This window comes from Triticum aestivum, chromosome 2B (assembly GCF_018294505.1).
Source record: "Triticum aestivum cultivar Chinese Spring chromosome 2B, IWGSC CS RefSeq v2.1, whole genome shotgun sequence".
Taxonomy (NCBI): domain Eukaryota; kingdom Viridiplantae; phylum Streptophyta; class Magnoliopsida; order Poales; family Poaceae; genus Triticum; species Triticum aestivum.
In genome coordinates, this window is record NC_057798.1 from 460,262,630 (window position 1) to 460,289,777 (window position 27,148).

Consider the following 27,148-nt stretch of genomic DNA (forward strand, 5'->3'; position numbering starts at 1 on the left):
CCTTGGGTGCTTCCCCCTCTTCTCTCCTCCTGTCATTATTTTTTCCCTAGCTCCAGGCATTGCAACATATCCAGGTGCCACTGGCCTAGGGTTCTGAGAATCTGGTCAGTTTTCTTCACCTTCCACAGGGTTGGAGGCAGTGCTCATATATTTTCTTAAAAGTATCAATGTAGTAGCATGGGTCAATGAAATCTTCTATTTTCTGGCCACTCTTGTATATGGCACATATAGCATGGCAGCAAGGAAGGCCTGCCAACTGAAGATACCCACATGAGCATGTCTTGTTGGCAAGGTTTACTGTGTATCTATTTCCTCTGCCTCTTAAGTGCTTTACCTCAAATCCATCCTTCCCATTCCAGAGCACATCACATAACTGAGTCATCTTAATGTTGGCATTCATTTTCTTCATAATGTTAGGGCAAACTATGCCATGCCACTTCATACTTTTACTTCTCTGGTCCTGAATTCTAGCAAAGGCTTTCTTCCTGATCATTTCTTGCTATGATATTATGGGGTAAAACCTGGACTCAATAATAGCATTGTTGAAAGACTCACACTTTGACCCAGGTAGGAAAAAGAATCTGGCCCAATGCTTTGGCTCTGTCCTAATAATATCCTTTGCACCTTCAGGAGTCTTTTGAGCAAGCTTGGCCCTGTTATAGTTGAAATCCTCTCTGTTACAAGACTTGGCAATTGCCCAGAACCTTTTCTGTAGTTCATGATCTCTATGCTTCTTTCTCCAATTGGCATAAATGTGCCTAGCACACATCCTATGTTGTGCCCTAGGCAAGTAATCCCTCATGCTATTAGTTAATCCCTACAAAAGGAAATTTTACATTAATACAAGCAAGTTTGAATTAATAGAAGCTTATTTGAATTAATAAAAGGCATGCTTGAATTAGCAGGAGCAAGTTTGAATTAATAAAAGGCATGGTTGAATTAACAGAAGCAAGTTTGAATTAATAAAAGGCATGGTTGAATTAACAGAAGCAAGTTTGAATTAATAAAAGGCAGTTTGAATTAATAAAAGGCATGGTTGAATTAACAGTAGCAAGTTTGATTTAATAAAAGGCATATATGAATTAACAGAAGCAATTTTGAATTAACTGTGTCGACAACCCCTACACTAACCTTGTCGACAACCCCTACCCTAACCATGTCGACAACCCCTACCCTAACCTTGTCACAACCCCTACCCTAACCGCGTCGACAACCCTTACCCTAACCTTGTCACAACCGCTACCCTAACCGTGTCGACAACCCCTACACTAACCTTGTCACAACCCCTACCCTACCCGTGTCGACAACCCCTACCCTAACCTTGTCGACAACCCCTACCCTAACCATGTCGACAACCCCTGCCCTAACAAATAACATAGCATACAACAACAAATACAACAATTCTGCAGCACATAACAAATATAACAGTTGCAGCAACAACAAATATAACAATTGCAGGAGCAACGAATAACAAAGCATACAACAACAATGTTTACCTTTTGCTGATCAGATATGAAAACCCACCCAACTCCTTGATCATTTATATCCAAATCCTTGATTAGCAGCCCAATGAACCATTTCCATGTTTATGTAGTCTCCTTTTCAACAACTGCCCAAGCTACAAGGTACATTTGGTTGTTTGCATCCCTAGCAATTGCAGCAAGTAATTCACCTTGTCATGCTCTTTTGAAAAAACACCCATCTAGCCCTATCACCTTCCTCCCCCCAGATTTAAACCCTTGCTTCAAAGCATTGTAGCAAACATAGAACTGCTGGAAAACATTCACTTCCATTTCTGTTGGGTCCAAGCAAACAGCTACTATACTTCCAGGGTTACTCCTAAGCAACTCTAGCTGGTAGTCAAAGATTTTTGTGTACTCACTCTTCATACCAGACAAAAGCTTATCCATAACAATCTTTTTTGCTGCCTTACACTTGGAAGTGGATACATCAGCAAACATATCTTCCAGTATAGTGGCTTTAATACTATCAATCTTCCACATAGGATTGGCCAAAATGAAATGCTCATATTTTTATGCTATGAACTTTGCAGAAAGAAGCATGTTTTCTCTGTTTTGTGCATAGTGATGCTCTTCCTCATATGTTATTATTTGAAACCTTGAGCACCTGCTTGTTTTTGCTCCATACACAAGCCATGGATAGCCAGACCATGCACATTTGGCTCTAACCCTATTCTCCTCAGACTTCACAAATCTGATGCTTCTTTTTGTAGCAAGACCATATCTCTTAACAGCTTTCAGAAACTGATTTTTGCTCCTGAAAACCATCCCTAAACTGAAATGTGGGATATCAGTTTCAGAGTTAAATCTTGGGTATCTGCTCTTCCTCCTAACCATGTTCCCCTCTTCATCTTCATCATAGGAGTAATCTTCATCAGAAGAGTCAAATTCCATTTCTTCTACTGCCTCCTCAACATTTGCAATTAAATCAATAGGCACAACCCCTGATGCATCTGAAGTAGCCCATTTCCTAGAATATTTCATCTTTTTCCAGAATTGTCTTGCATGCTTTCTCAGCTCTACTACCTCTGATTCCTCTCCACTATCATCAGTGTGTGGGACATATTCATTGTCCTTTGAATCATCTGAGTCAGACTCTTCCTTTTGCTGCTTCCTGCTCCTTAACCTGTTGCATGCTCTGCTACTGCATGTTCTGCTCCTTGAGCTGCTACATCATGCTCTGCTCCTATAGCTGCTGTTGTATGCCTTGCTTGCACTTCTAGTGCAATATGTGTTGAAGGCTGGGAAGGATTGATCACTTGTGAACTCTGAGAAGGATTGCACCCTTGAGAAATCCTCTTCATTGGGCTGCTTATGAATGTAGTAATAACACCGGTGTCATTGGGGACAAACACTTGCTCAGAAATTTCTTCTTCTGCATCCACATGTTCCAGTTGCACTTCTTCATCACTCATGATAATAGGCATATCTTCTTCACTTCCACTATCCATGTGATCCTTAATTTCATCCTCAAAATCAGACCCGCTTGCACTGCCCTCCTCTCCTTCTTCATCCTCTTCCCCATTGTACTCCACATAAATATCTGCAACTCCACCATCAGTTGTATGATCTGACATTCTCATGCACCCAACATCATCATAAAGAAACATGAGCCCATTAGCCAACTCTCTACCAGGCATAAGAAAGAAAAATTTCATGCTTTCCTTAACTGCCATATGATTTGCGAGAAATCCTTTCACCTCTTGCAAGGAAAGCTTGTCCCTTTCAATATGAGAGTAGGCACATCTCCCCCAACATAGTCTAGAGAAGGACCAATACGAACAAATTGCCCCCTATATGAAATCTGACATTCAAAATCTCAGCCGGGTCCATGGATTCAACAGAAAGAACCTACATTGCAAGATGGGCAAAATGATTACTACACTTGACAACAGAAATCACCAGCAAATCGCCAATTAGGGCCTCAAATTTCCATGTCTTCACCCTTCAAAATCCCTAAACCTAACCGATCCATAAAGGAGGAAAAAACATGACAATATAGAGGGGAGATAGACCAGGCATACCTTGCTTCTTTTTGTCGGTGTGGTTGTCGCCGGCCGCCGCGATCATCTGCTCGTCGATGTCACCGTTGTGGAGAAGGAGGAACTGAGGCGTCGCGGGAGAGGAAGAGGCAAGTGGAAGATGAGGGAGAGCGAGCGACTTGGTCCGGCTCGACCAGGTTTTAGCCTAAGACCCCACCTACAGAAGCTGACTCAGCTAGTTCCCACTCTTTCCTGCACCACGTACGAACTCCGGCGTTTGGATACGCATAGAAGCCTCAAAACGGCTGGGATCGGAGAGGTTGGGGTACATACTTCCGGGATTTGGACATGGGGGTTCATTTGCGACGACGTCTACAACCATAAGGTTTATTTCAGACTTCACTCATCCTCCATGGGTCTCCGTGTAATGCGTCACGGGCCGACCAATGTGGCGTAGGATGGAACCGACATAGGGGCCTCACCTCGGCCCACCATACCTCATACCGTCACACACCCTCTACCCCTAGGTCTCGCTATCTCCTCACACCCGCACATACCAACACACACACCGCACACACTATTTCTGCTCATGTCTCTCTCCCTTTCTCCCTTGCATAGACACACTCCAGGCCATCTCTCACCGAGACACCCTATTCGTCTCTCTCTCTAGACCTCTCTCATTTCTCGTGCTATCTCTCTCTCATAGCACCCCAGCCCCTCTATCCATGCCTCTCTCAAATACGTACACATACCCTCTCTAAGCTCTGCCAAATACGTCAACTACACATTCACACATGTTACATCTTATCATGTGCCCCATTGATCTAAAAGACCCTCTCTTCACTTTTACTTCACATACAACATTCCTTTTGAATAAAAACTACACAAAGTGTGACCAAAAATTTATTTTTGAAAATCTACATCTATACAATATTACAAAGTTATATGGAGTATGAAAGTTAATCTGCATGGTTCATCCAATGATATTTATTCCGCATTGTGAATTTTTATATTTTTATACTATATATAAAGTTAGTCATAATAAATAGAAATGAAGAGCATCTCTCTCTCCATCACCCCCCTCTACGCCCCTTTCACGTACGCATACACACTATCTCTAGGCCCTCTAAAAGTACGCCCCATCACATTCGCTCATGTTTCATCTTTCTCTCGTAAGATAAGAAGAAAGCAAAAGAAGAGCCGTGTTGTGCCATGCCGTTTTCCTGATCCAACTGGATGCCTATCCGGTTGCGCCTCGCTCCTTATGTAGAGCTCACCCACTCTGGGCCCACGAACCTGTGGTTCGGTTGCTTGATGCAAGGTGGTCTGGAGGTGACGCACCCTTGCCCCTGATTGGTCGAAGGATGCCTTTATGTTGCCATGCTGCCTTCCCGTGCTGACTTGGCAGTGTTCCTGCAGCCTGAGGTAGTTTATGTTGGGCCGCTGACACGCGCCATGCTCGCCGCGCCGCCCCCACCGTGGGGTTTGATCTTGACCGCTCGCCTCGCTTCGCTTTGCTTCGCGCCCGTCCGGTGCTGCAGCAGCCGTCGACCTCGCCTCTCCGCGCCCAGCCGCGAGCTCCCCTGCCTGCTACGTGTTTGGGGGGGGGCATGTCATAAAATGTGTGTGCTATGTTGGATGCACCGGTTGACCCAAATGAAAAAGGGAACAAACCCGTCTGCTCGACCAACCCAACCGAACAAGACACAAACAAAAACGGACATGACTTGGGTCGCTTCGTTGGAGTTGCTCTTAGGCCGACCTAAACGGACGATGCTTTTGTCCACTTTTTGTCCATTTGGGTTGGCCGCCCGCCGGGCGTCCGCCCTATTTTAGATTTAGGTCAGCAGTGCGCCCAACGCGCCAACCCATATGTGCCGGCATGGCCGGCTGGCCGCCCTACTTCAACAAATAGCTCATTTTTGCATTATTTCACACACAACTTTTGCATTCAAATATATAGTCAAATAACATAGTTTCAACTGAATAAAATAGCATAGTTTTACAAGACGAATAGATGTAAAAATGTCTCACATAGTTTTGCAAGCCGAATAAAGAAGATATATCTATTGGTTGCCAACATGAGCCCACATATGCTCAACCAAATCATTTTGCAGTTGCATGCGAGTTTTCCAATCACGCATGTCATGATGAAATTGGGTGAACTGTTCAAATATTGCAGCTCCTCCATGCTCAGGCACAACATTCTCACCCTGAAACTGAAACCCTTGATCGTACAGACGTTTCGGACGCTCATCTTTTACGATCATATTGTGCATGATCACACAAGCAGTCATCACTTCGCACAGTTTCTGCGTGCTCCAGGTATTAGCAGAATACCGAACGATGCCCCATCGAGATTGCAAAACACCAAAGGCACGCTCGACGTCCTTCCTAACACTCTCTTGCTCTTGGGCAAATCTTTTCCTCTTCCCTCCAACAGGGTTGGGGATTGTCTTCACAATAGTGGTCCACTGAGGATAGATACCGTCACCCAGGTAGTATCCTTTGTCGTAGTTGTGGCCGTTGATAGTAAAGTTCACCGGTGGGCTGTTGCCTTCAACAAGCCTAGCAAACACCGGCAAGCGCTGAAGCACGTTGATATCATTGTATAATCCGGCCATGCCAAAGAAAGAGTGCCAGATCTAGAGATCTTGAGACACCACAACCTCTAGTATGACAGTGCAAGCCCTGACATGGTCCTTATACTGCCCTTGCCAAGCAGAAGGGCAGTTCTTCCACTCCCAGTGCATGCAGTCTATGCTGCCAAGCATCCCTGAGAAGCCCCTGCTGGCATTCATCGTCAACAAATGGGATGTATCATCAGGAGTCGGCTCTTTCAAGTACTCAGGGCCAAAGACAACAATAACAACCTTGCAGAACTTATAGAGGGAGTCTAGGCATGTAGACTCACTCATACAGACGTACTCGTCAATGAAATCATCGGGAACTCCGTATGCAAGCATTCGGATGGCGGCAGTGCATTTCTGATAAGAGGAAAACCAAACTTTCCAACGGCATCCTCTTTGCACTCGAATCGTAGCCGACCACCCCCTCTCTAGTACGGTTGAAAAGATGCCTACTCATATGGAAATGACGGCGGAATTTCTGATGTTTGAACAACGAATTTGTTGTATCAAAATAGTCCTTCCATAGAAGGAGATGCCCGCTCTCTCGGTTGTGATTCAACGCGGGAAGGTGGCCTTGAATGGAGCCACGACCGCTGGCTATTGATGTGGTGATGGACCAACACGGTAACCAATATCTCCTCCTCGTCATCGGACGACGAATCGTCGGTGTCGCAAAGGAAATTGTGAAAAAAGAACTCGTCATCGGAGTCCATTTTGTACATTGGGAAACTATCGAACAACTTGCAGGCGTCGACGATGGAGACGATCGGCGAAGGGAGTCGCGGCGCGCACGGACCAGCTAGTTGCCCTGCCGGTGTCCGACGAGCGTGCCGGTGAGGATCTGGCCAGAGCGGCGAGGTGGCTTTTTGGTCTTGGTCGCGGCTGTGTCAGGAGGGGGGAGGGGGGAGCGGGGGTGGGAAGCTGTCGGTTCCCCGATAACAAGATGGCAGTGGCGGGCGACGTGAGAGATGGCGGCGTTGCTGAGCGGATGTTGTGGCGCCGGCAGCTGGCGGAGTCACCGAAAAAAATGGGCGGTGGTGTCAGCAGCGAAGGAGGCGGGCGAGGGTTTGCTGTTGGATGGGGAGAGGCCAATGTGCCATCGACCAGCGGGCAGAGGGGGAGAAGAAGGCGAGCGCGCGTCCGTCTCGTGTCCGCGCCGACGCAAATCTGACTTAAAAATGGACCGGGAATGGGTCGCCCGTGGACGAAAAGCAGACGCACGTCCGTTTGGATTGATTTTTGTGTCCGCGCCAAACCAAACGGATGCACGCGAACGAAATGGGTCGCCCCGTTGGAGTTGCTCCTAGTACATTCTAATGTGTGACCCAAGCAAACACGCTTTAGAGATGCGGTCACGCAAGCTCAGCCTGCCTGTACGGCTGTACCGCTTACCGTATCCTTCTCAGCTTCTGGCCGGTACGTCACGGCCACCGGAGCCGGTTCCCTTCGGGTCCGCATCCAATCCAAGCACGGACGACAGAGACGAACCATTTCGCACTTCCGCCTTTGAACCGCCGTTCGGTCCAGCAAACTCCGTCCCGTCTTTCCGTGCGTGCAGTGCAGATCTCCCACCACCACCAGGCGGTCGAAATTTCTCCCTCCCACCCCCCCTCCCTCCTCCTCCAGATCCAGGCCCCGACCCGCACCTCCGGCCATGAGCGACAGCGATGTCGACGAGGACGAGCTCCTCCAGATGGCGCTGCAGGAGCAGGCCGCCCGGGACCTCAGCCACCAGCGCCCGGCCGGCGCGAACAAGCCCGTCGTCAACCTCGTCCGCCCGCCCGCCAACGCCCGCGGGGGCGCCAAGGCGCGTCAGCCCAGCCGCGGCGGCGACGAGGATGACGACTCCGAGGTCGAGATGCTCTCCATTTCCTCCGGCGACGAGGACGGCGCCCCCGCCCGCGAGCGCGGGCCCCCGCCGCCCCGCGGGGGCGGCCGCGCGGGTGCTCGGAGGGCCGCGTCGCGGGACGACGCTGATCTCGACGACGCCGAGCCCAGGAGCTGGAAGCGTGTCGACGAGGCTGAGGTACGGATTGCAGAGATCTCGATCCCGGGGTTGGCGTCTGTGGTGATCGTACGCTTTGATTACCCGGTCAATTATGCTTCTCTTGAGGGTTTCCAGGGAAATGAGCCAGAGCGTAGATTTTCTTGATTTCAACAGGGTCGGATCGTGGTTTGATTGCTAAATTCTAGCCACTGGCGTCAAGCTTGTACTGCTACTTCGCTTTGAACATGCACATTCTTTTAGCTCCATCTGGATTATATAGAGTGCGCCCAATTCAATTGTGTCGTGCGCCGTGTTAGTTTTGTGGCACTGCAGAGTAGGCCTGCTTGTTTGGGCAGGGGGCATTTTTGGCGAGGGTGTAGTTTAATCATGTGAGACGCATTCCACATTTCCACTTAGCCTGCTTGTATCTTCATGCGATTTGGATGCTGAACATGGAGTTTGACATAATCATAGCCAGTGCTTATACAACTTTGCTGATGTGCCATAAGCAATGCTAGGTTCATCACAACAACTGTACCGGTGTGGTTACGATTGCCACGCATTGCTGCCAAGTGTTTCCTCTGTAGGTTGCTGAATAAGACAACTTTCATTTGGGTTTCTTCTAGCTGCAAATTCACAGAATTCTTGTACATCACATATTCTTCCTCCGCCCGCAGTTACTTGACGCACAAACGGATGCATCTAGCACTGAAATACGTCTAGATACATCTGTTTGAGCGTCAACTAATTCCGGACGGAGGGACTATTATTCATAAGCGTCTGCAGTCCGACTCAGTACAATGTTCATGTTAAAATGATCCACTGGACTCAGCTTAGTGTGTGTTTGGTTGGTGAACTAAGTGGAATGGAATGTCACGGTTCCATTCCACTGGAATGGGTTGGTTCCGTTCCTTTGTCTGGTTCTGAGCAATTAGGTGAAATGGAATGGTTCCATTTTAGTGTTTGGTTGGAGAGAGGAAGGGAATGGATTTGGTTCAGCTCACCCCTTGCATAGGAATGGTGAGATTACCTCTCACATATGTATATGTATATTTTTCACCACTATAGCTCTTTGCATCTTTAACAAACAATAGGACAGGAGAATATATTGTCAAAATCTGTAACAAAAAGTCATCCACTCATATAGATGTTAAAAGATCTGCAAAATCCTAGTCATCCAGACAAAATATTTTGATAGTTATGGAGGGTATGCAATTGTCCCTCTTTTTCTCAAATTTGTGCATACAATCATGTACTCCAAGATTTCATTTAGATCACTACTTTAGTAATCTAAATGCTCTTTTATTTCTTTACAGAGGGAGTAGTTCTTATCGGAAAAAAGTACATCTTTCCAAGAATTAACATGGGCGTTATCTTATCAAGTAATCCAGCACCGTCGTGAAGCACTGAATACTTCAGCATAACTGCATAAGATCACATAAAAATGCAGTACCGATGTACACAAGAAATACCAAATTGTACAACTGTTGCAACTAGCATTTTATAGAAACCTGAAACTGTGGTTCCAGACCAATCTACATAAGTACATATCGCTGTACGCTTAGCCATCTCAATTCATGAGTTGTTTTGAGTAACCAAGACTTGTGTGATACGTAAAAATCTCAGTCTGCAGGATAGATTGGCATCACCGTTGACGCAGCCGCAAGAGAATTTAACTTGCTGCTGCGCTGGTGGGGCCGCGTGTCTCTGTGTGCTCTTTGGGCCCTCCGATGCAGCTATGAGACCTCAGTCGTTGCTGCTGTTGCTGCTGTTTTGATCCCTCTTCCCTTCTAGTACACAGCAGCAGGAACAGCACATGTGACAGCAACCCATCCTTGGGCGTTCAGCCGCCATTGCCCTTATCTGCAAACAGGTTGAACCTGCAACAGCCTCATCTCCGGCAGGCCCCTCGCGGCCGCAGCAGCTGGCAACTATACGTAACGAGCTGTAAGCCTTGGACATGTCCAAGAACTGGCTCGTCGGTGGCATCCCCGATGAGTTCTCAGGGAGGAACTTGAGGTGGCTATTGCGCGGCGCCCTTAGCGCTGAGCTCGAGGCGGAGGAGGGGTGACTGCGGGACAAAGTCCGGCAGGCGCGCGTCGGCGGAGCCAGAGAGAAGTGGCGGGAGCGCAAGGTGGCAGAGCATCAGAGCCAGCAGCTACAGAGTCTCTCCATCAGCGTGGCGGCTACATTGACTAGCTCGAGGGAGGGAGAGGGCAGGGAAATCGTGGGGACTGAGGCTAGGTCTGGGTGAGCCGTGATATTTTTTTTTTGGTCGCTAATTCCAGCGAGAACGTGTAGATTCCACTGATTCAGAGGTATCACCTGGTTCCGCATCTGGGAGTATATTCCCTTTGGTAGAACCGGCGCATCCGTTCCTCCACAACCAAACACAGTAATGTGCTCCAAGTATAGAACCGTTCCATTATATCCCACTTGAAGTGCCCAACCAAACACACCCTTAATCTCAGCCATTCAACCTTGATGTCTCCTTATACATCATCTTCATATATCTGCATTCTTTGATAATGGTTACCAGATGCCTTGAACATGAAGTTTCATTTCACATGCTATATTGCATTTCTTTGTTTCCATACTGATGCAGAAAAGGCCTAACGCTCATCCGCCTTTGCTTCGGCCAGCTTGCTCGCAGGGTTCGGGAAATGCGTGAAGCAAGAGCAGCGCCTAGTATTCAAGCACTTGATCAGAAAGCGGCAGCAGCAGCAGCAGCTCGAAAGGCGCTCTCAAGTGTACAGACTTTACCTAAAGGCGTGGAGGTTTTGGATCCATTAGGCCTTGGGTAACTATCTGGGTCACCAAACATTTATGATCAATTAAAGCCGTGTTCTATTTCTAGTGCTCCAATCATATTACAGGGCAGCCCCAGTGCATGTAGCTCCCGCTTGCGCAGGGTCTGGGGAAGGGTCCGACCACTTTGGGTCTATTGTACGCAGCCTTTCCCTACATTTCTGTAAGAGGCTGTTTCCAGGGCTTGAACCCGTGACCTCATGGTCACAAGGCAGCAGCTTTACCACTGCGCCAAGGCTCCAATCATATTACACCTGGAAAATATTTTGTAAAAGAAATTAGTCCAGTTCATGCTCAGTTCTCACCTACTAGTGCATCCCTTGCACCAAAAGGTGCACCTTGGGCTTCACATATATTCTATGAATGCCTTATGTGATTTTTTTATGAGTATCCTGCTGCTATGCGGGTACTAATATTTCTTTGCACTGTCTTCTATGATTGTGGATGAGTACACACAAACTGTCAAGTCCTATATGCCTTGGCCTTAAAGACACTTTTCTGGATACTAGCTTCTGACCCAGAAGCCAATACATTTTTGTTTTGTTTTGTTGGAGAAGTTCAGAAGCCAGTTTAAGATGGGGTGGGTGGGACAATCAGGTAAGAAGCTAGAGAAGCTAGGAGGGATTAGCTTTCTGTCTCCTTTGTTTTAGCTTCTGTTTATCCAAAAGACAAGTGGAGAAACGCTAGGAGGCATCATATTCTTTGTCATTCTTTGAGATAGCTGTTTCTCCAAAAGGCAAGTGGAGAAGAAGCCTGGTATTTAGACTGGCTTCTTCATTTGCCTTTAGAAGCTGAAGTAGAAGTCTGGCCAAATAGGTATCGTCATTCATGGGAAGATTTGTGAATCACAATGTGTTTTTAAAACTTATTAAAGTAATGAACATGGCCTCTATAGCGATCTATTTGGAATTTGGACATTACAGATATTAACTCAAAAGCGTCGATAGTGCTGTGCAGTGCAGTGTCTGCGTCACAGGCTATGTAGCACAGGGAATCAAAATAACCATGTGTTGTTTATTTTCTATTCTTCTATGTCTACTGCCTTTTCATCATTAGATAATGCTTATTTCCTTACCAGTGTTATGGACAATAAGTCCCTGCGGCTAATCACCGAAGCTTCAATAAGTTCTCCAGTTTCAAGGGAGAAGTCCCAGGGTTTGGACCCCAGTATGCGAGGTATGCCTGTTCATCATATGCAATATCCCTTTCTTTATTATTGTTCTTTTTAACAAATGGTATATTTTTTGTATATTTGCAGAGAAAGTTATATATTCTTCTCCTCGTTTTGATCCCAAGGTTTTTCTTTCGTGGGTCCACAAAGATACAAGTGCTGCTGATTTGGAGTCTGGTGCTCTTACCTTGAAAACTGATCTCAAAGGGAGAACACAGCAGAAAAAACAACTAGTCAAGGAGAATTTTGATTGTTTTGTCTCCTGCAAAACCACAATAGATGGTATTAGTTTTGCTGTTAGTTTTTCCTTATTGCTGCTACATGTGTTGTCATTTAAATTCTGTACAGTGTCTGCATCTCCTTGTAAATATGCTATTTTTTTTTCTGCAGACATTGAGTCGAAGCTGAGACAGATAGAAGATGATCCTGAGGGTGCAGGCACATCTCACTTATATTCAGTCACTCAAAAAATGAGCGGTGTGGCAAATCGTGCATTTGAGCCTCTATTTGAGAGGCAGGTAAACCAACTAAACTTTCTCTCGAGCTACTTCTCACTTATCTTGATTGGTATTTCTGCAAGATTCCTTCTTGAGTGTACTAAAGTAAACCCCCTTATACAGGCCCAAGCTGAGAAGATCAGATCTGTTCAAGGAATGCTTCAGAGATTCCGGACATTATTTAACCTGCCAAGCGCAATTCGTGGCAACATTAGGAAAGGAGAGTATGATCTAGCTGTCAGAGAGTACCAAAAAGCAAAATCAATTGTTCTTCCTTCTCATGTATGCCGACTTCTTAATTTATTTTAGCAACGCCTATCACCATACGATTAGGAGTTATGGGAATGGGCAGGGTATACATGCTTACTGGTCATTGTCTTTACTCAAACAACCTTGGGGATTTAGTGGGGACCATGGACCAGTGATGTCCATCATATTCGCATTACTGTCCTAGATTGCTATCTCCCCTCTATTTGCTGCTTAGTAAATCGGTGTAGTAATTTGTTAAGTGTAAAAAATATTAAATATACCTACTTTAAATTCAGCATTTAGAAATTTTCGATGCATACAGGAGAAACTTGTATGATCATTACCTAACGAAACAGCTAAAGCAGACACAGTCATCTACTTGGCAGTGACTTATTAGGGTTTTAGTGGGGTTGCATTGTCATTGCCTTACTGTTGAATTATTTCCAGTAGTTTGTGGCACCATGCCAAAATTCCGTTACAGGAGATTGCTCCCCTAGTCTCCGAGATACTTGCTAAAATGACGTGTAATTATACCATCATTTGCTACCAATTTGTGCTTGATCAGAGCATGCAACAAATTTATGTTAAGAGTTTTGAAGGATCTCACCTCTTAAGATATTTTTTTCATGCCGCCTGCTTGTCTTTCTGTTGACGAGGCAGTGTATGGTAGAAATGCCATGACGATGTCTTGCATGTTGCAGCTGACTGGAGGCTGTACATGCATCATTTGTCTCATGTTTTCCATATACTTTAGGGTTTTAAGTCCCGCTGTTGTTTGCTTTATTATATTTGTACTTCTATATGGAAAACAATATACAATTTTCTAATAACAGAGCTTGGTTGATTCACACTCATCTCTTAGAAACCCGAAAGTATTGACTTGCATGTGTGTCGCTAACTTGATTTTATTGGCTGTTACATATTGTTCAAATTTTCATTGTCTTTGTAGCGCTTCCCCTCATTGTTATTTGTTAGGCACGCCACAATCAACTGTAGTTTTAGTGCATTTTATATGTTTAGTATATGATACTACAATGGACAACCTGTAGGTTGGAATACTGAAACGTGTACTGGAAGAAGTGGAGAAGGTAATGCATGAATTCAGGGGCATGCTTTATAAGTCAATGGAAGATCCTCATCTCGACCTTGCTGAGGTTAGTACATTGCAATATTTTGTGTTGTTGACACCTTGAAATTCATTACTTCTGTTGACAATGAAAGATGGCTTAACTTGTGAAGTTAGATTTGAGGGATCTTGACCTTGATCAGATAGTGTGACACTTCTACGAGACATAGGAAGTGGATGGATAACCTTAGGATACTGCTGGGACTAAAATTAACTATCTGATTACTAGCAATACTTACACTATTTTTAGATCCAATTTATCTTATGATTTGGTTCTATTTGCTTACTGATTCTATTCCAACTTTCAGCTTGAGAACATTGTCCGCCTACTGTTGGAGTTGGAGCCTGAGACTGATCCAGTGTGGCATTATCTTAATATTCAGGTTATCACCCTTGACCCGAAGCTTCATGCTATAGCTGACATTTTCCTATTAAATCATCTCCACTCTCTGTCATATTCATATTCTAAATGTGCTTATACACTACTATTTTCTATCAGAATGGCAGAATTCATGGATTGTTTGAAAAGTGTACCGTAGATCATGAAGTGCGAATGGAGATTTTGCAAAATAAAATACGTGATAAAGTGCTATCTGATTCAAAATGGAGGCAGCTGCAACAAGAGTCGAATAAATCAGTGAGTGCCTTACTTTCTCTTGTTCAGCATGATACATGTTTCATTATTCTTCTTATGATATTACCATGGTATTCATGGCTTTTCTTTTTGTTAATGTAGCCCTCTTTTGTTTTGTTTGTGTAGTTGGAAGTTGATTCTGCTATTGGTGATTCTTTTCAAGATGATCAATTGTCATCAAGCTTCATGGTTGAAGAGGCTGATAGTTTAAGGGCAACTTACATACGCAGGTTAAGTGCTGTACTTATCCAGCATGTTCCAGCATTCTGGAGATTAGCTTTATCTGTCTTCAGTGGAAAATTTGCAAAGGTATGGACATGCAAAATCGTATTAGTTGCATGGTAGCTAAGCATGATTCACCTTGAGTATATTGCTCTGAGCAAATGGCTTTTCATGTTTAGTAGCCGTATAGGTTAGGTCTTGCTACAAGCATATTGTTTTGCGGAAACTTGTGCAACCTTCCATCGCCCTGTTCGCACAATATTGAACTCAAACTGAAAAGTTTACATACACTTCATGTAAATTGTTCTGATAATGTCAACATGAAAATCTGATGCCTGCTTCACATTGTCACATGAAAGTCTGATGTCTGCTTCACATTGTCATATGAAAGTTTTAGAGCCACCATCTTATATTTTTTTGAGCATAATAAAGAACCACACAGATCTGTTAGCTTATTCCTTACAGGCAGCTGCTGGCAATGCACTTGCTGATTCTGAGATGAATGCAAAATCTGGTGCAAATAAGATTGATGATAAAGGTGCGGAGGCGAAGTACACAAACCATAGTCTTGATGAGGTTGCTAGTATGGTTTGTGCTACTGTATCTGTTTTCGACACGAAGGTACATTACTTACTGCATGCTAGGAAAATTTGTTTGTTAACCATGATACTTTGCGCTTGGTGTTATGATTGTATTTGTAATTCTAGTAATCATGCTTTCACACAAACAGGTTCAGAATACTTTTCGTGATTTTGAGGAATGCAACATTCTTCGTCCATTTATGGGTGACACTATAAAAGAAATAGCTAAGGCTTGTCAGACCCTCGAGGGGAAGGATTCATCCCCGACTGCTGGTATAGTTAGTGCCATTGTCTTAAAAAGTTGCTTTTACACATAAATTTGCTGTATATCCTGAATGTGTTTAACAACTGTGCCAGTTAAAATGTTGCATGCCCTTCATACTGAAATGACAAAGCTCTACATTCTTCGACTTTGTTCGTGGATGCGGGTAACAACTAAGGAAGTATCAAAACATGAGACTTGGGTTACTTTGTCAACCCTTGAGAGAAACAAGTCTCCTTATGCAATTTCATGCCTGCCCTTGGAGTTCCGTGAAATCACAATTTCCGCAATGGACCGGATTGAATTGTAAGCGTGCTTCTGTATTTCTGCTCAACACTGTACTTTATTAATTTGTCTAGTTTGTTACGGAGTTATGCACTTACGGTTGCGATTTCTGAGCCATGTGGAAGTTTTCTGGCTGTATTTTTGTTTTCCCCCCTGTAGTTGACCTTTTTCTTTGTAATGTTTGCATTTCAAAGCTTATTTCCTTGTTGGGAACTCCAGGTTTTCTGCACAACTAGGGGAGGCTAAATATGTTTCTTTTTGCAAGCACAATATGTTAGTTTATGACAACGCATGGCAATTCAATTGCATTCTTGTTACTCCCTCCATTCCAATAAAATAAGGCGCGCAGTCGCACACACACCCCAAAATTCAACTTTGACCATAAATTAGACATATCAAATGTGAGTTATATGTGATAAAAATTATACCATTGAATTCATATTCGAAAGAACTTTTCAGTGGTATAATATTTAGTTCACAAAAATGTATACCATCGGTCTAATTTATGGTCAAAGTTGGATTTGGGGATGTATAACACAGAGACAGACAGACTACGTATCTTCAGCCTTCACTTTTGAAAGTATCAAACTGCGTCCTGATCTACGTTGTTTATTTCAGAATGATCTTTAATCTCAGGAATGAGACTGCCAAGTCTTACGACATTACTCGACAGCTTCAGGAAATCCATGAGTCTGTTAGACTTGCGTTTCTAAATTCTTTTCGGGATTTTGCAGGTATGGAGTTGATTTATATTATAGTTATTCTGAAATTCTGAATTGTTGTATTTAATTATGGCATCATTGTTTATTCTTCACAACCTGTGTAAACTTATCAGGTTATCTGGGGACATTTGGAGCGGAACTAGCTCAGAGTAGATCAAATAAAGAAAACAATCATGTGCAAAATGGGTATATGAATGGTACTGATAGAGAATCATCTGCTAGCATGGATGGAGGCTTGCACAAGAAGCTATTGGTTGTTTTGAGTAACATTGGATATTGTAAAGCAGAACTTTCAGATCAACTGTATAACAAATATAGGCACATTTGGTCTCCGATCAGGTACCTGGCCTACTTCTCTTATTTTTCTGATAGCATTCTTCAAGTATTGCTGCATTGCATAATGCTCTAAAACCTATTATGGTTCAAATTCCCTAACCTTCCACCCTCAAATAATAATAATTTTCTTGAGGTCATCTCTTGTTAGTTCTTTACTATTTTCATGTCATTATCTTCCTTTGAAGCTAATTCCGATGCATCTTAGTCATTAGAATGTAATTTACTAACTGATCACTCGAATTGAATTTTTGTAGCAGAAATATTGTGGAAGGATTCCTATCTAACTGAAAGTTTACATACTAATCAATTAGAGCCACTGATTTTTATCCAGTTGATATATTTAAGTAATACTTCCAACAACAACAACAAAGCCTTCAGTCCCAAACAAGTTGTGGCAGGCTAGAGCTGAAACCCATAAGATCTCGCAACCAACTCATGGTTCTGGCACATGGATAGCTAGCTTCCACGCACCCTCTCCATGGCTAGTTCTTTGGTGATATTCCAGTCCTTCAGATCTCTCTTTACAGACTCCTCCCATGTCAAGTTTGGTCTACCCAACCCCTCTTGACACTATCAGCACGCTTTAGCCATCCGCTATGCACTGGAGCTTCTGGTGGCCTGCGCTGAATATGCCCAAACCATCCTGTCCAGGCTAGTTCTTTGGTGATATTCCAGTCCTTCAGATCTCTCTTTACAGACTCCTCCCATGTCAAGTTTGGTCTACCCAACCCCTCTTGACACTATCAGCACGCTTTAGCCATCCGCTATGCACTGGAGCTTCTGGTGGCCTGCGCTGAATATGCCCAAACCATCTCAAACGATGTTGGACAAGCTTCACTCCAATCGGTGCTACCCCAACTCTATCCCGTATATCATCATTCCGGACCTGATCCTTCCTTGTGTGGCCACACATCCATCTCAAAATGCGCATCTCCGCTACACCTAACTGTTGAACATGTCGCCTTTTAGTCGGCGAACACTCAGCGCCATACAACATTGCGGGTCAAATCGCCGTCCTATAGAACCTGCCTTTTAGCTTTTGTGGCACTCTCTTGTCACAGAGAACGCCAGAAGCTTGGCGCCACTTCATCTATCCGGCTTTGATTCGATGGCTCACATCTTCATTGATATCACCATCCTTCTGCAGCATTGTCCCCAAATATTGAAAGGTGTCCTTCTGAGGTACCACCTGCCCATCAAGGCTAACCTCCTCCTCCTTCTGAGGTACTAAAACTGCACCTCATGCACTCGGTTTTAGTTCTACTAAGCCTAAAACCTTTTGATTCCAAGGTTTGTCTCCATAGCTTTAACTTTCTATTAACCCCCATCCGATGATCATCGACTAGCACCACATCATCCGCAAAGAGCATACACCATGGGATATCTCCTGGTATATCCCTTGTGACCTCATCCATAACCAAAACAAAAAGATAAGGGCTCAAAGCTGACCCTTGGTGCAGTCCTATTTTAGTCTTCATTGGGAAGTCATCAGTGTCGCCATCACTTGTTCGAACACTTGTCACAACATTAGCGTACATGTTCTTGATGAGGGTAATGTACTTTGTTGGGACTTTGTGTTTCTCCAAGGCCCACCACATTATCGGTTGTAATAACATCTTATATTATGGGACGGAGGGAGTACATCTGAATTAGAACCACTTATATTTCAGCATTTTGAACTGAAAGAGAGAAAAATGCGCCTTTTGACTTTAAGATACATGTGGACTAGAAGTGAGCAGTGTCATAGTAACAGCATGCTTAAGTGGCCATCAGCATGCTTGGCCGAAGGTTCCACCCATCAGTTAGGGCTGTTGGTATGAATGGCACTACTGTCTGGGAAGGAAGATGCAAAAAGATTTCTAGGGTTAGGTGCAAATTTATCTTCAGATGAGCCTAACTCATGAAATCATTTCCATTAGTGTGATATCCTATGAATGTGCTACATTTTGTACCTTGTTGCATCCAGTTTTGAGCCTCTCCTTTTTGTAGGACATCAGTCATTAGAAGAAAACCTTCTATGTCTCATTCTTTATCCATATATATTTCTTGTAAGCATGAATAGATGAATGAAAACATTATTTACTCATTTTAGAAACATTTCTCAAGATACATCTACTTCATCAATGACAGTTTCACTATCACAGGGATAATGATGAACGTAGTGCTGATATGCGAGATCTGGTGACATCCTTCTCTGGACTTGAGGATAAAGTCCTCGACCAATATACTTTTGCAAAGGTATGGTTGGCAATGGAGGACTTTCTGTTGATCAACCAGTATATGTATGATCTGTTGAACATCCCGCTGCCAGGGCGCCTTGTCGCTTTATTCCTATCTTGTCGTGCGAATGTTAATCTGGGATATTTTACTTGCTGAAGATTTGTTACGCAAACACCAAATATATTGTCATCCGTCAATAGTAGTATAATCTTTGAAAGAATCGCTTAAATGATGCCAACTATAATATTTCATTTTTGTATGAAGTAGCAGTAATTTGATTAAAAGCCGTTGTTATTATACTTGCTTTCTATTAGTCTGGAATAAGCCATATGTTTGTAAACAAGTAGGTCATACTTGACGCCATAAACATGTTTTCCGGATTATCAGTTTTTGGGCATGTTCGCATTTTATATTGTCCTGCTTTCGCTTTTACTCATCATGATTTTTTATTTTCTTTTGATTAGTCAAATGTGATCAGAAATGCTGCACAGAACTATCTGTTGGATTCTGGGATTCATTGGGGAGCAGCACCTGTAGTGAAGGTATGCAGTACAAAGGATGACAAGCCCTATTGATGCTATCTCAATTATCTATTACTAGTTCTTTATTTATTGAAACAGCCAATTGCATTCCACGCTAGAGTTTCCGTCCTGATGCAGTTCAAAATCATGGCTGGATCCAACCCCACTCAAACTGCTGCACAACCCTTCTTGGCAGGTTTTGCACAGTTCGTGGGCTACATTACCAATTTGCCATTAAACGATAGCTCCCGTTCGCACTCCTGTTTTATTTCCAGCTCTCTGCCGATGCCCTGCTCCTAATCGTTGGCAGTGGTGGCACTGAGCACAACCTCTTGCCCAGCAGGATGGCGACCTCTTCTGCGCATCCGACCTCTCAGCACTGAGGCGCCTGGTATTGCACTCTGTCCAGAAGGATGTTCTCCTGCTCCTTGGTGGTGACATTGTGTCCTGTACTCCTGTGATTGTTGCTGTGCAGTCGGGCTAGTGCTATGATCTAATTGTGGTGAGAGGCTAGGTGCCCAGCAGTTTGCTAGTGAAGGGCAGATGTATCAAGCAACAGCATCGCCTGATGAGGTGGTGGGGTGTTTTCTGCTGGCAAGTCACCTCTGTGTGCTTCTGAGCGAAAGCGCTTCTGGTTGCCTCACACCATTGCCAGATGAGGGGCTGGGCTGCTTCTGGCCGGTGGCCTTCATGCAGAGCACCCCTCACTCCCAGATGAACATTATTGTTTCTTGCCTCACGTTGCTGAGATCACATTCACTAACTTTAGTGAGGCTAGTTCAACACCAGCGTCAGCATCACCTCTCCTCTTTCAGTTCTTTCAAGTTGTCAATCACATCTTTGGAATCTTATGCTTGCCATTTGCTTCTCTCAATTTATTGTTGCCATGAACTTCCTTCAAATATATCCCTCCCTGTTGTTTCTTTCTGCATTCTCAGCTTAATTATCTTCATCACCAGTGTGTTACTTTGGAATGGCTTGGGCTGGGTTTTCATACCAAGGAACTGTCTATGAACAGGGCTTGTTCAGAACATGTAGCATCTTACCCATTTACTGCAAGGACAGTTACAACTTACACTAATGGTATCTTGTGGCTCCACTTTTTTTTGCTGACCTAACTGGTGTTTGCGTAGTGGCATGCATTTATGAAAAATAGCCCTGTGTAACAATTAAGTTGCAAATGTTTTTGCTGTCTTACAAATTTAGCATTTTGTCAATGCGAGTGTAGTATTGTTGCACTCTAATTCAATTTATTGTCCTCGCAGGGCATACGGGATGCAACTCTTGATTTACTGCACATCCTTGTAGCTGTACATGCCGAGGTTTCCATCATTTTCCTGTTCTTCCTTTCATTAGTTTCGCATGTGACACAACTATCTTTCCAGGAATAACATGCTTAAAAATGGGCAGATTTCAAACTTTTTTTCTAGGCCGATGGGTTCGTTATGTCCACTTCTGCAGTTCTGCTAAGCTTTCTATTGTGCAAATAAAATGGACAGATTTCAAACTTTATTTTATTTCTGTTTATCTGATAAATATAGGAAAAATACCTTTACATTATAAACTGGATCATTTTTTTTCTGCTTAATGAATAACCAGAGATCCTGATGTTTCCGTAAAAAAAAGTTAGTCTGTAAGGTAGCTGGTATTAAGTACTAGACAAGGCGTTTTCAGTGGTAGCTGGACCTGGTCTCTGTCCTGGAATTTGACAATTTTTGAAGAACTTGGTAACACTGCATTATGTATTTTAATTCGGTTTCCAGTGGTGCTGTGATGTATTTGTTCTATAACTCATATTAAAACTATTGTATTTCATTCTGGATTATTTTCATGTGGATCCTGTTTCCTACTTATACACTAAATAAACACTAATTTAAAACTCTAGGGCCGCTTGTTTTCAAAAACCGCATGACAGGTTGCTGTTGGCAGTTATAATCTATACAGTAAAGTAAGGTACATGGATAAATCTGCTTTAATTCCATCAAAATTATTTTATGCTCTACCTTTGTCTTGTTTCAGGTATACTCGGGTGCTAGGCCTTTGTTGGAGAAAACGATGAAAATTTTGGTCGAGGGTTTGGTCGACATCTTTCTTAGTCTTTTTTATGAGAACAAGGCCAAAGATCTCAGAATGTTGGATGCAAATGGTTTTTGTCAGCTCATGCTTGAGGTAAGTTATGTACTCCCTCCGATCCATATTAATTCTCGCAGACTTAGTACAAAGTTAGTAGAACTTTGTGCTAAATCTGCGTCAATTAATTTGGGCCGGAGGGAGTAGTTACTTTTGTTCATCGTAGGATTATTTTTGAGCCTTTACTATGCAGTTGTTCAACTAGTCAAGTTAAACACTCTCCTTTTTGTTATATGCTTGCAGCTCGAGTATTTTGAAACCGTGTTAAACACATACTTCTCTACTGAGGCACAACAAGCTCTGAAATCTTTGCAAGAGAGTTTGTTGGAGAAGGCCTGTGAAAGTATGGGTGAAGCCTCGGAGAATCCTGTATCAGATGATAAACAAGTGTCATCAGTATCACCCGATGATTTGCTTGTAAGTACTCCAAACATTCATGCCTGTCCACGAATTGTGATACATGACAAATTCATCTAGTAGAGTACCATCACATTAACCTATTGAAATATAGGCTGTGCTATGTATGTCTTGATATTTATGATCCTTTGGACAAGCTCGATTACATTGAACTAAGTGCTCTTTAGGGTAAGTTTACTTTTGCAACGGACAATGTATAATCGAAAGTCTGTGTTTTCCCCAGGCTCTTGCTCAGCAACACGGCAGTGATCTGCTGCAAGGGGAGCTGGAGAGAACCCGATTAAATATAGCATGTTTTATGGAGCCAACTCTTCAATCAGGCTCGAAAACTTCAGCTTATTCGTCTTACCAGGCACCAGCCCCAGCTCAAGTCTCCTCCCCTAGTTTTAGAAGGCAGCAGACAAATTCTCCTATAGTCTCTAGAAGACGCCGATGAACTAAATGCTGAGAGCAACATTTTCTTTATCGACGTGGCCTCTTCCCTAAACTCCCTTTTTAAGAAGGAAGTCCCTCTTTTCTTGGGTTGCCTGTATTTTTTATCCATTCATTGTAATTAGCATCATGTTGTGTATTATGAATTTTGATCCATTCTTTTGGTGTTGTATGATAAAAAGGGCAGGGTACAGGTGCTGCTGTACGGGACTATGTACTTGTATAATCTCCAGAAACTGGAATTGTTATTTCCTTTTTTTTTTCAGAAGATACCACTGCAAATTATACTTGTTTTAAACCAAGTGGTAGATCTTATCTTGGGTCTTCGTCTGTTGCCTGAGCCTATGTTTGAACCTCACACTGTTTCAGCTTGGCGTGTTTCTAAGCTGAGTTGACGAGCAGACAAGGTGTTCGGTTTGTGTACTAGTATATACTCCTACATTGTACAATTGAACTTGGGTAGTAATGTACGTATTGTGGTAATAATGCCTTTTTCTTTGGTGACTTGTCTACAGCATACACCTCCGGCTTCCTCGAGAATTTGCTAGGCTGAGGGGGCCTTCTGATTGAAATTGGATGGAAGAGGCGTCCACTAGCATCATACCTACTCTGGTTTCAAGTTTTTTCATGCTGCGAAAAGAAAACACCTCCGGCTTCTTCTGTTTTTACTTGCTGCGTTGTTTTTCCAGTACACTTGTAATTTTCGCTTGTATGTAATGCAGTGGATCCATAACGTTGGTTCCTCACTATTTGTGTGCGGGCATCATTATCGAGCGCTCCTGCAGACCCTTTATTTACTGTAGATTCGGCCATTGTTTGCGTGCATGTGCTACGAGGCACTTTGATTTGTCTCACATTATTGTCAGCACGTGCTGCAGGCTCGAGATCCGGCTCCGGCCTCCAGTAGTCAGCACAGCACAGCACCAACGGTTTATAGTACTATATTTTGCTTGGAGCGGGACCTATACGTCTATGCGCAGGATAGTTGCACGTGCACCCACTTGCACTGCTACGCAACATGCCGTGGTCGACTCCTCGGGAACGGAAGAAGGCACCACAACACAAGAACGTTATCCTCCCAGACCGTGTCCACGACTCCACGTGTGTGCACTCTCCCAGAGGCAGAGCTGCCTATCTCCGCCCCGCCAATCAACGTCTTCCAGTAGCAACCTCACGCATGGAGGAGAGCATGGTGCAGCCCAAGAGTAGGCCCCGCGAGTGAGCCCGCCCGCCCTCCGCCCTGCCTGCCATGGCAGCCTCCCTCCTCTCTCCCTCGGCTCACTGCCACTGCATTACCACGCCCACCAGGGGAACCGGAACGCCGCTGCCTTCCCCGCGGTGCCACCCACCAGCTCCGCTGCGCCGGCCGCGGCCGCGGGGCGCGGTGCTGGTGGCGAGAGGCGCCGCGGTGCCTCCCGAGCAAAGCTTGACGCCTCAGTACCAGACGCTGGGCGACGCCAAGGCTGCGCTGTACCAAGCTCTGGAAGGTTTGCTGCTGCTGCTATTTGGTGCTTGGTTTCGTTGGTGGTTCTGAACTGGACTCTGATTCCTGTCTGTACTGTTCTGACAAAAGGTATCGACAGAGGAATATTTGGCATAACCTCCGCGAAAAGGTCCCAGATTCATGCTCTGGTGGAGCTCTTGGAGTCCCGGAATCCTACACCGAATCCCACCGACAAATTGCACGACAAGGTACACAAGCATTCATTCGTCTTCCAATTGCTAGTAGTATATGATTCACCTATGTTGCCCCTGATAATACTACCTTGTTTGGGCTGCGGTAATTGAAGTGTTTGACTCGTCCTTGCCATGCTCTTAAGCTTAAGTCTGACTTCAGATTTTCATAGCTTGGTAACTTCTGTTACTAGGAAGATTCATGCTGGCCTGGGCAGTTAATGCATGCCAAATTTTGAAAAACAAGAGGAACACCTGCAATTACTGACTCTGGTCTTGGGACGATGCAAGGTGGACGGCTGCTGGAGGCTCATCTACAGCACGATTTCGATTCTGGGAAAAAGGAGAACCAAGCTGGGCCTGCGAGATTTCATTAGCCTCGGGGATTTCCTCCAGATAATCGATGTCAAGGAGGTTAGTCAAACGTTGCCCATCAAATTTCAGCATCCCTTTTTCTTTTCTTTTTAATTTGTTCTATAAGTCTTGTATTTATGTAGTCTGTAGCTCCACTTGTAGTACAATTTATGCTTTTACAGCTGTGCAGCGTAGATTTTGAATAGTGTATGTTAAATGATAATCTTGTGCCCTGAACTGAGCATTGAAATGCAATGAAATTAGGATTCATACACAATGCCAAATTGTATTTTAGCTGTATAGGTAGTTCATGAAACTGAGTGCTATTGTAAAGATTCTACTTCCCAACCAAGTAAGTTTTGATTGTTGGTATATCTTGAAATAAATGGAGATTTAGCGTCACTTCTGTACACCCAAAGGAAAAGGCGGTGAGTGTCATAAAGTTCAGCGCAAGAGCATTGAAGATATTCTCAGGCCAACTTGCTATTGAAGCATCCTACACTATCACTACAAAAACAGTAAGAAATTCTATCTTGTCATCTCTCATGTCTAAAATTTCCTGTGTCTGACTGCTAATTGATGAAAACCTGTAATTTCCTCACAGCCTGTGGTGTCTTGTTTCAGAGAGTGGGTATCAAGCTTGAGAGTTCAACAATCACCCCAGATCAGGTACAAGTTGCGATCCCCTGTGAAATGAAAATGTTTTAAATATTAACGTCTCTACCAAAAAGAACAAAACCACTATGGAGACAAGAACAATACTCCCTCCATTTACTTATACAAGGCCACTATGGAATATACATTTTGCATCTATACAAGGCCACCAACAGTAATCGAGGCAAAAGTAATGATATTCTCTCATACTACTACATGCAGTTTAATACTTGCATGCATGCAGTCATAGTGACAACTAGTTACTTGCTCCACTCAGTTTCTTTGCATGCATGAGGCGTATTAATGTCTCAGTAAACGAAATGAAAAGTTGACTTGCAAAACAGGCATTAAATTTTACATTGGTACTTGTAATCTGAGTTTGTGGCCTTGTATATAAAAATGAAGGGAGTACCTTGTACAGTACTATGTTTACTTGTGGAACAAGAATGATGCCCTGGTCTTTCACTTATCTAATGTTTATTTTGACCGTTTGCACATTGGGCTATGCAGTTGATGAATATCTTCCAGAAGAACTACGACATGCTCCTTGCCATATTCAACCCAGAAGGTTGGCTCGAGATAACGTATCCTTTTGGTGTTGCTGAGTGCTACTCTACACTTGATTGATTTTTCGAATTGGTGTTTCTGCCTGTTTTTTTCTTCAAATTGGTGTTTTTGCCACTCTTCTATTTATACATATAGCAAACCTAGTTCACATATACAGTCTAGTCTTCCTCATCAAATTTTACTAGATATGTTGACGAATCTCTACGGATCGGCAGAGATGACAAGGCAAACATCTTTGTTCTAGAGAAAACAGACCCATCTCAAGTGTAAGAAGATCCACGAAGCAAAATGTGTGCAAATATTCGTAATTTCTGACAATGAGTGCATCGACACTCAGAGAAGATGCCACCTTAACGTATTCCGCGGCACAAATGATTGTTAACAGCTCAGTGCAGATCATCGATTCAACCACTCATCAATTTCTCCTGAAAAGGATAAGCAGCATTCTTTTTTACGACCATAGAAACATTTGTTTTTTGGATTTTTTTAGCTGTGCACTGTCAACGTATCAATGTAAGTATGTAACTATGAAAGTTCAGTTACATAGAGAATCAAACCGCCCCATCATAGGGAGCAATTAAACAACTATCCAATTTTGAAATACAATATTTTTTCAAATACCTGTCAAAGTTTCAAATAGTACGCGCACTATTCGCTTATCGCTCGTCTTATTTGTACCGGGATTTCTTTAAATGTTTGACGAAATTTTGCAGGCTCACAAAGATTGTAAAACGACCTACATATGCACAATTTTGTTTTAAGAGTCATGCAACATGGGATGAGTTTGGCATATAGCATCATGTAATTAAACCTAAATAAATGTGTACATGTAGCATATTTTCTCTTTGCCTTCTCATCTAGAGTACCCTCCCATATTTTCTTAGAACGGGTGCCCTGCAGTGTGGGCATCCTTAAATTTTGGAGGCTACTCCAAATCAAGACCCCTGCAGTGTGGGCATCCTTAAATTTTGGAGGCTACTCCAAATCAAGACCACGAGCCTCAACATTTGGCGGCTGGCTCGAGGCATTTCAGTACGTGTCTATTGCACACTTCTACTTTTTGAGTCTCTTGAGCCTTCAAGCGCAGAGGATTGTAGTACAACCACATTCCCTTAAGGGAGTGACCTAAGGTTTATCAATCAATGGGAGGCGTATGTCGAAAGTTTT

General features: G+C 43.6%; 2 protein-coding genes across 4 annotated transcripts; both read left to right on the forward strand.

Moving 5' to 3' along the window:
* Window positions 1–7,618: 7,618 nt before the first annotated feature.
* Window positions 7,619–23,017, forward strand: LOC123045456 (exocyst complex component SEC5B). Of its 2 annotated transcripts, XM_044468508.1 has the most exons (21): window positions 7,624–8,158; window positions 10,762–10,919; window positions 12,006–12,103; window positions 12,186–12,380; window positions 12,489–12,616; window positions 12,719–12,877; window positions 13,894–13,998; window positions 14,279–14,353; window positions 14,470–14,607; window positions 14,731–14,913; window positions 15,292–15,447; window positions 15,557–15,680; window positions 15,765–15,975; window positions 16,573–16,688; window positions 16,790–17,015; window positions 19,157–19,250; window positions 19,697–19,774; window positions 21,019–21,075; window positions 21,773–21,922; window positions 22,127–22,300; window positions 22,524–23,017. In XM_044468508.1, exons 1-21 carry the CDS (start codon window positions 7,787–7,789, stop codon window positions 22,734–22,736), a joined length of 3,210 nt encoding a protein of 1,069 aa, XP_044324443.1. In that variant the 5' UTR covers window positions 7,624–7,786; the 3' UTR covers window positions 22,737–23,017. The 2 variants fall into 2 exon arrangements, with proteins under 2 accessions (XP_044324444.1, XP_044324443.1); XM_044468509.1 differs by lacking the exons at window positions 21,019–21,075; window positions 21,773–21,922; window positions 22,127–22,300; window positions 22,524–23,017 and adding an exon at window positions 19,950–20,936 and having other exon boundaries at window positions 7,619–8,158.
* A 764-nt stretch (window positions 23,018–23,781) lies between these two features.
* LOC123045457 (fibrillin protein 5 homolog) lies at window positions 23,782–26,603 on the forward strand. 2 transcript variants are annotated; one of them, XR_006421424.1, is made up of 7 exons: window positions 23,782–24,219; window positions 24,306–24,424; window positions 24,698–24,820; window positions 25,180–25,278; window positions 25,365–25,429; window positions 25,925–25,998; window positions 26,167–26,603. XR_006421424.1 is itself a non-coding variant. In XM_044468511.1 (7 exons), the coding sequence occupies exons 1-7, from the start codon at window positions 23,982–23,984 to the stop codon at window positions 26,249–26,251; spliced, it is 783 nt and encodes a 260-aa protein (XP_044324446.1). In that variant the 5' UTR covers window positions 23,790–23,981; the 3' UTR covers window positions 26,252–26,603. The 2 variants fall into 2 exon arrangements, 1 of the variants encoding a protein (XP_044324446.1); XM_044468511.1 differs by having other exon boundaries at window positions 23,790–24,219; window positions 25,385–25,429.
* The last annotated feature ends 545 nt before the right edge of the window (window positions 26,604–27,148 follow it).

Excerpts from the sequence above, each read along its gene's own strand:
- LOC123045457 (XM_044468511.1), top strand. The coding sequence starts at position 23,982 with ATGGCAGCCTCCCTCCTCTCTCCCTCGGCTCACTGCCACTGCATTACC. Across the intron at positions 24,220-24,305 it reads GCTGTACCAAGCTCTGGAAG|GTATCGACAGAGGAATATTT; the intron begins GTTTGCTGCTGC and ends TTCTGACAAAAG. Across the intron at positions 25,999-26,166 it reads GAAGGTTGGCTCGAGATAAC|ATATGTTGACGAATCTCTAC; the intron begins GTATCCTTTTGG and ends AAATTTTACTAG.
- LOC123045456 (XM_044468508.1), top strand. The coding sequence starts at position 7,787 with ATGAGCGACAGCGATGTCGACGAGGACGAGCTCCTCCAGATGGCGCTG. Across the intron at positions 21,076-21,772 it reads TTGTAGCTGTACATGCCGAG|GTATACTCGGGTGCTAGGCC; the intron begins GTTTCCATCATT and ends GTCTTGTTTCAG. Across the intron at positions 21,923-22,126 it reads TTTGTCAGCTCATGCTTGAG|CTCGAGTATTTTGAAACCGT; the intron begins GTAAGTTATGTA and ends ATATGCTTGCAG.